At 34.6% G+C, this 7,764-nt stretch overlaps 2 protein-coding genes across 4 annotated transcripts; both read right to left on the bottom strand.

Annotated features, from left to right (window-relative positions):
- Nucleotides 1-497: 497 nt before the first annotated feature.
- On the bottom strand, nt 498-2,437 carry LOC107923785 (actin-binding protein IPP). The gene has a single exon (XM_016853945.2). It carries the CDS (start codon nt 1,862-1,864, stop codon nt 728-730), a length of 1,137 nt encoding a protein of 378 aa, XP_016709434.1. The 5' UTR covers nt 1,865-2,437; the 3' UTR covers nt 498-727.
- Nucleotides 2,438-3,013: 576 nt separating this feature from the next.
- LOC107924816 (kinesin-like protein KIN-12E) lies at nt 3,014-6,786 on the bottom strand. Of its 3 annotated transcripts, none has more exons than XM_016855417.2 (7): nt 6,278-6,786; nt 5,822-5,885; nt 5,386-5,451; nt 4,861-5,019; nt 4,662-4,766; nt 3,531-3,611; nt 3,014-3,294 (listed from the first exon to the last, which is right to left on the bottom strand). In XM_016855417.2, the coding sequence occupies exons 1-6, from the start codon at nt 6,364-6,366 to the stop codon at nt 3,534-3,536; spliced, it is 561 nt and encodes a 186-aa protein (XP_016710906.1). In that variant the 5' UTR covers nt 6,367-6,786; the 3' UTR covers nt 3,014-3,294; nt 3,531-3,533. The 3 variants fall into 3 exon arrangements, 2 of the variants coding, with proteins under 2 accessions (XP_016710906.1, XP_040949854.1); XR_005913939.1 differs by lacking the exon at nt 3,014-3,294 and adding an exon at nt 3,687-3,808 and having other exon boundaries at nt 3,528-3,611; nt 6,278-6,743; XM_041093920.1 differs by lacking the exons at nt 3,014-3,294; nt 3,531-3,611 and adding an exon at nt 3,618-3,808 and having other exon boundaries at nt 6,278-6,744.
- Between the last annotated feature and the right edge of the window lie 978 nt (nt 6,787-7,764).

Here is a 7,764-nt window from a genome sequence, read left to right as displayed (position 1 = left end):
TTGAGCTCAATCTATATTTTAAATCAACTTAAATCTTTACTCAAATTTATTTTTTGATTTTAATATTTCCCAAAATCCTCTTAAAAATTTAAGTCAGACTTTGGAGTTTGGACCTCCCCTTAACAAATCTAATCTGGGGCTTATGTGTCAGGTGGTCAAGGGAGCATGGTGGCTCCTGCTAAGCTTGACTGAATAGTATCTTTTAGGTGCTTTTATTGGCCTGAGTTTTTGGTGCACTTTCTCTTCTTTCGAGGGCAGAAAAAGCCTGTTCATTTAACTATGTAAACCGCTTACTGGTTTGGGATTGGGCTCTTCCCTTTTTGAGCCAATTTTCCATTGACCCAATCCCCCCTTTCCCATTTTCTTCATAATGAAGATATTGGACCCTATTTGGGCCACATTACTCCAATTGACATGTGCCGTGAAGAAACTTGAGGCAGTTTTTTTGTTTCATTTGCTATGAGCTCAGTTAGAAAACAACACCATTTCTAGGCTCAAAACGTGCCAAAAAAAATGCGCTTTTATGAGAAGTAAATGGTATTTTTACATGACTTTAGCTTATTTGTTATAACATAAGCTACTTAGACATGCTAATTCACCATCCAACAAAGGCAACTACAGAAAGGTACCTTTTTATCAGTTATAACAGCATAAGAATCCTAAGTAATCTAAAGGAGGATGGCCACGGCCAAGTAAGATGCTTTCGACGGCTAAGGTTAAGACTTGCTTACGAGAGTTGAACGACACAACAATGACTGCAGAGCTCTTTTTCGCCTTCTTCCTCCGTTGGTTCCAAGCTCTTCCATGCACCAATAGTTGCCGATGTATCAAAGGCGTAGACCATTGAAACTGTTCGTGGTGATTCTCCAGGCACCCGATACCCTGCCAGGAAATATAATTGGGTTCCGACTGGTGCCATTGTTAAGTAAAGCCGTTCTATTGGTGCCCAATTTCCATTGCTACTCCCACTTATTGTGGAGAATGGTAAGTTAAGAGTTTGGAAACGAGATCCATCCGCTTCATCCCACATGTTCTGCTTCCCGTCATACACATCAATGTGACCTTTCCATGGCTTCAGACAATCCCCAGAGCTGAACAACTTGCCATCCACTGCAACGATTTGATTAGGTGGAACATCCAGCTGCCACATCCCCACTGCGAGGTCCCATCCCCCTGTTCGTGTGTCGAACACCTCCGCAGAGCTACGCTGTGGAGAAAATGTCAGCAAGTTTATATCCGAATTTTCCCTTTCGGCGAAACCGCCCATCACATAAATTTTCCCTTGCCATGTTACCCCAACACATTTGTATCTCAAGCTGCTCATGCTAGGCAATGGAGTCCATTCATCAAGGGCAGGATCATAAACCTCAGCCGACGAAATTCCTCTAGCACTGTCCAAGTTCGATTTCCCTCCCGCCACATAAATTTTATTGTCACAAACACAACACGCAAAATCGTAACGTGGTACACCTAATGTTGCACATTTGGACCATTGGTCCAACCGGACATTGTATCGAAGTACTAAAGGCGACACTTGGACACAAACATTGACAGACTCGCCGGAATCACTTGAAGTTTGAGGCTTCCGTTTGTTCCATAACCTCCCACCAATAATGTAAATCGACTCTCCAAGAGAAACCATGGCGAAACCCTTCAAGACATGGTTTTCTAGCAGATCAGGAATTAAGCTGACATGGCTCCATGTGTTGTTAGACGGATTGTAACACTGTATGCAGTTAAAATAGTTGGTATTAGACCCTCCCTCTTTTGGACAAAAAGCCACGAGAACTCGATAACTAGAAGCATTGGATTCGGGTGATGGCGGTGGTGTGGTAGGTCGTGAAGGGGAAGGAAATGATCCCATCGGAGTAGCAGGGAGAAGTGATAAAGCCTAACCGGATTCCTATGATTTGTTTCAATGTCAAACGGGAAGATTTAATGTAAAGGCTGGAGCAAGATATAGAGTAAAAAATTCGGCGGACAACACAACAAACAATGTCGAGTATGCAGGCATCGACTAAGAATTGAGAGTGGAGGATGCGTAGGATCCAAGCACGGGGAGATGATACCTAGGGACTTTCTTGTTCGTGTTTTTTTCTTCGTCATTGATTTGATTGAATTAATGTTTTTGGCAAAGGGTTGTCCGTTGCATTGTTTTGTTATTTGGTAGAAGGTCTCCCTAGCTAGTTGAACTCAACAGTGTGTAATGGCTTTGATTATGGCGCTGATAAAAATCATGTTTGGGACAAAACTTCAGTTTCAGAAGAAGCGAGTCAATCATGTTTGAGTCTATATATATTCTCTGCTAGGATTTATTATTACCAATGCTTCTTTCACTTTTTATTTTACCAGTGAGAGTAAGGGCTAGTTCTTCATTGTTTTTGAGAATTGCTTTTGAGAAGTGCTTTTGAGAAGTGCTTTTCAGAAGTGCTTTTGAGAAATTTGAGTGTTTGGCATTGCTGTCAAAAAGTGCTTTTGAAGAATAAAATGTCCATTTTAGACATGAGATTATAATGTAACAAATATGTATTTAAATAATGTTCAAATTAGTTAATATTATGATATTTTAGCAAAAATATAAAAAAATAATTTATTATAACTTATTGTTAATATTTTAATATATAATATTAATTTTAAATATTTCTAAGTAATTAATATTAATTATTTATAAAATTTAATTAGAATATATAAAATATATTTAAATATTTAAATATAAAAATTAAAAATTTGTAATTAGATATTGACACGATTGTATTATTATAAAAATTATTTTTTATTTTTAATTAATTAAACACCTATCAATTTCGTTCCAACTGTCATTGTATTGTAATATTATAATGTTTTTGTTCTAATATATGACAATGCACATTGTTTGTCATATTTTTGTTCTGATTTAATGCACACTACTATTTTAGTGTAATGTTTGCCAATAATTGTTTCAAAATGGTATGAACTTTGGACCAAAAGAAAAAAAAAGTTATATAAACAACAATTCAATAGAAAGCCGACAAAATTAATTGAAGTTGGTTCGATTCGATTAATTATTTTAACAGAAAAAAGCTCAATTCAACTAAAATCTTTAAACAAAATCAGACCTATAGTAATAAAACTAGTACATACCATGATGTAAAAAAGTACAAGAGAAACAGGAGCAAATTTCAGTCCACTCAGATGTTGAACATATTTTGGAAATGTATAAGCAATGTCTGCAACCATACCAGCAAGCATCTCCATTTTGAACCAGACCATCTAACAGGATCCATCTCACTAATTCCAGTTACAACTCCTGTGTATCTGCAAAATGAAAACTTGAATTAAGGCCTTGATCGCTTGGTAGAGTAGGTCTTTCGTCCCTTCTTTAGGCTAAATATAGGACCAATGGTAATTTAAATGTTTTCTCCGCATGAAAAAGGATGTCCCAATACGGTACAGTGCGATTCAGGCTTTAATTAAATGAGGAAACAAGTGAAAAATGCAACCCAAAATCACCCACTTAAAAACCAAGTTGCATCTACAAGCACTAAATTTACCATTCAAACCAGGAGCATAATCCCCACGTTTGTAGTAAGCAGGACTCTTTGCGGCTCTCCACTCAGCCGTCCCCATACCATCTGTTACATGAAATAAATAAAGTCCACAAAAATTTAATAGACCAATAAAATTTCATTCCAATTCAAATTGCTCACAATGATTATTCTCGCAGACCAAAATTGCAGGCAGATCCCAAAGTGCAGAGATGTTCAAATCCTCAAACAACTGCCCTTTGATTAGCAGCCCCATCACCATATAAAGCAAAGAATACAACACTCTAGAGGCAAGCAGTGGTAATCAAGAGCATGCAAGCATTAAAAGAAATAAGAATATAACCAATAATATCAGCAAAAACTGAATCATCAAGACAGAGGGGAAAGACAATTTTCTATATCTTCATCTACAAATTGTACCACTATAAAATCTGATTTCAAGGTCAAGCTTCTTGTTTTCTAGATCAGTTCCTAAAAGAAGTGTACAAATCGGAAAAAATTCTTCAAAGAATGACACCTACGAGTCAACTATACTAAAATAGCATTACATATATCATAACAATGTCCAGCAAAGACAATAAATTGATTACCTTTAAACCTATAAGCTAATAAACAATAAATTGAGGCATTACTGTTGCTCAAAATGAATCATGAGAGTGACTATGCACGAAAAAACACCAAGGTAATAACATTAGCTTAAAAAACCCAACAAAGACAGCACAAAGTAAACAAAATTTACTTCTAGTTTTACGTAATACTCTAGAGTTCAAATCTCACGGAAGCCCTTTATATACTAAAATTTTAAGCATGTCATATTCCTTAAGATTTAAGAACCAAACCTCAAAAAATATTAACTTTGGATCTCTTCTCTTTATTTTGCCTATCAAAAGTCCAACACAAAGTGACAAATTTTACTTCTAATAACTTATCACATTACGCAATACTCCAGAGTTAGATGCCAAGAACAAATCTCACAGAATTCCTTTATAATTTATATTATTAAAATTTTAAGCATGTCCTATTCCTTAAGTTAACTCCCAAACTTTCAAAAATTATTATTAACTTAAACTTTGCGGCCCCAAAGACTGAAACATATAAAATAAAGAAAAGGTACTTCTTTCAAGGCATAGGACATACCAACTGCATAGCTGCCTGGTTTTCAGCAGTCAGTGCTTGTAAAGCGGCTTCTTTCTCCCTTTCCCTCTTGAAGGCCCCAACAAGAGCAACTTCATAATCTTTTTTCTGGATTACAAAATCATAATAGGCATAAAAAGAAAATAGTTTAACAACAGCTCTAGGTTGTGTGTTTCCTCAACAAAGCAAGATTTTTGCATACCTGAGACATCGTTTTATCAGATGAAAGTGGACTGAATGATCCAGGAGGGCATTCCCATTTAAAGGGCCCAGGTGATGCTGGAATGCTTGATGCCAAGTTATCATTATCCAGATTTTCACTTTTGCCATTAACAAAAGCTCGTAGATGAGATACTTCTTTCTGAAAAACAGAATTTTGGATAATAAGGATAACTAGAAACCTGAAAGAATATGAGAACCATGCAAATGAAATAAATAAAATGAATCATTTAAACTTTGGCATGACTTCAGCTCACAAAAATAGAAGATTTTGCTTGCTGCTTGAAAATTTGTAAATTAACATTTATTATTTCTACCTTTATTTTTCAGTTAAGATAAAGCAAAACATAATACAATTACTGCTTGCTCAATAGAAAGGAGATTCAGCAGAGAAGTATAGTGAAACTCATATTGATAAATAGAAACTTAGCAAACCGCCTACTATTACAGTATTACAATAACTTTAAAGGTACTTTCAAATATGATCGTAAGTTTAACAATATTATACCTTCAGCTGTTGAATTTGCAGTCTCATAGCAACAACATCTCCAGATGCATCTTTATTTACCACTGCCTACAATACATTAGTTCAAATCTTTCAATAAATATGACATCCAAAATTTAAAAACTATATACATTAACTAGAATTTGACTAACTGATTAAGAGGTTAAAAGAAATAAAATTTTTTAACAAAAAGTTGTATTTTTAAATATATATACATGAAAAAAACTTGGTATCACTCTACCTTTTTAACTAAATGGGTTCCACAACACAAAACTCTTATTATTAGTATACAAGTATAGATTATGTAGTCTAAACAGGCTCAAAGGCTAGCATCGGTTCCCGTTGGGAACAGAAAATGAAACAGAGGATTTCAGGAAATCACATGAATGACGAGTAAGCCATGCATTGAATTAAAAGTAGCTAAGCAAAGATCTCATACATTGTTCTTAATAAATTTAACCAGCTGTGCAAACTTCAATGTACTTAGTGTCTCCAATGAACAACTGCAGAAAATGCCCAAAAGTTCAAACTTGAACAGTTCCAATGAAACCAAATTAATTTTGAAAACAATTTATAACCATGAACAGTCTCTATATCCTTTGTTTTTCTTTTATCGGTTCTTCACCACATAGTAAATAGGCTCACTCTCATATAAGAATCAAACAAACAATTTACACCACAGTTCCAAATCTCAATCAAATAGAGACTAAAGGAAGAATTAACTAAAAGAAACCACAAAACCAATATGAAGAAACTTTTTAACAGATGAAAGTGGAAGAGTAGCAAAGCAAATCCAGAATATAGGTTTGATCAGATAATACAATTCGAAATTAATGAAAGACCCAGAAAATCTAATCAAATGGGAAGTAATAGGAGGAGTAAAAAAAAAAGAAACCTTTCGGCAGTGGCGAGATTGGTGGGCACATCGTCGGTGCAAGCGAATTGCAATGCTGAAACAACTACTTGCTTGTTTCCCTTCTCCATTTCTTTTATATTGATTCTCAATCCCCAAACCACAGCCGCCGAGTAGAGTAAAGCAAAGCAGTAATCCAGAATTTTCAGGGAAAATTCTAATCGAAAGCAGTAAGCCAAAATTTTGAAAGTGAAAATGTGAAAAAATGGGTATAGAGCTCCTCCAAAGAACCAGAGAAAAGAAACTTTTTGGGGGAGAAGGCAGGTTAAAATGGGAAATTATCAGCCAAACGGACTTTTGGCTGAAGAAATGGAGAAATTTTTAACTTTTCCATCAGCCAAAAAGCACTTCTCAGATGGTGGAAAAATTTTTGAAACGATGGCCGTTCTTCTTTGCTTTTAAGAGAAAAGCCCTTTTTGTTGCAAAAGCCCGTTTAAAAAGCAGAGGAGAACGGGGCCTAAAACAACAAATTTACCATGACAGTGTCACCATCCCCTTTTTTTCCCTTCAGCTACCCTAGATTATTGCCATTTTGTAAATATATCGTTATATTTGTTTGTATTTAATTATTTTTCAAACAATTTTAAAGTTATTTCTAATCAACACATATAAATAGTAGTAAATGTTTTGATGTATTGATAGTATATATTTTTTATACATCACAATAATATGTTTAAAGGTCAATAAAACTTTGGGAGTCTTATGATATTTAAAGAGTAAAGATTTCTATTTATGCTTTCACTACACAAAATAAACTTAAATCATGACAATCATGGTCCATAATTAATTTTTTTATTGGGATTAATTAAATCAATGTTTTGAGCTTTTCAAATAAAACAGGTCGATGACATGCTCCTACAAGCACATGCATTGGAAACCGTACTTACTGGTAAAAGAAGAACTGAAAATAATATAATAAAAATAAGAGTAGGAGCAAATCCATATGAGATACCGCTGCCATGGTACAACGTCTTGGATTCTCACACTTTTGCTTCACATTATGGCAGCATAAAACTCTGTTCAAGGAATTAAGTTAGCTTATCAAGAAATGTCCTTCACTTCATGCCAATAAAGTGATTAAAGTTTCTTTATATATATATATACATTGATGGCAGACTTCTGGTATTCGATCTTTTATACATGCCTTACCAGTAGAATAATCTTTTGTCCACTTTTTTCTTTTTTTTATCTCTATGTGGATTTGAAAAGTGGGAACATTTTGGGACTTTGTTTTTACCTTCTTGTTGTTTAAGACAACAGACAGCAACCAACTTGTGACAAATCAAGCTGCCAATTGCAGTTTTGTCGAAGTCCATCTATGAACTACTCCTTCTTAAAAAATATATATGGATAAACTATCAAAATAATTACTTTTGTTTATTTCAGATTGCATTTAAGTCATTTATGTTTGAAATGTTACGTTTTAGTCACTTATGTTAACATGTTGTAACATTTTAGTCATTGAGCCG

Source organism: Gossypium hirsutum, chromosome D05 (genome assembly GCF_007990345.1).
Source record: "Gossypium hirsutum isolate 1008001.06 chromosome D05, Gossypium_hirsutum_v2.1, whole genome shotgun sequence".
Taxonomy (NCBI): domain Eukaryota; kingdom Viridiplantae; phylum Streptophyta; class Magnoliopsida; order Malvales; family Malvaceae; genus Gossypium; species Gossypium hirsutum.
This window is presented reverse-complemented; position numbering and strand designations above follow the sequence as displayed.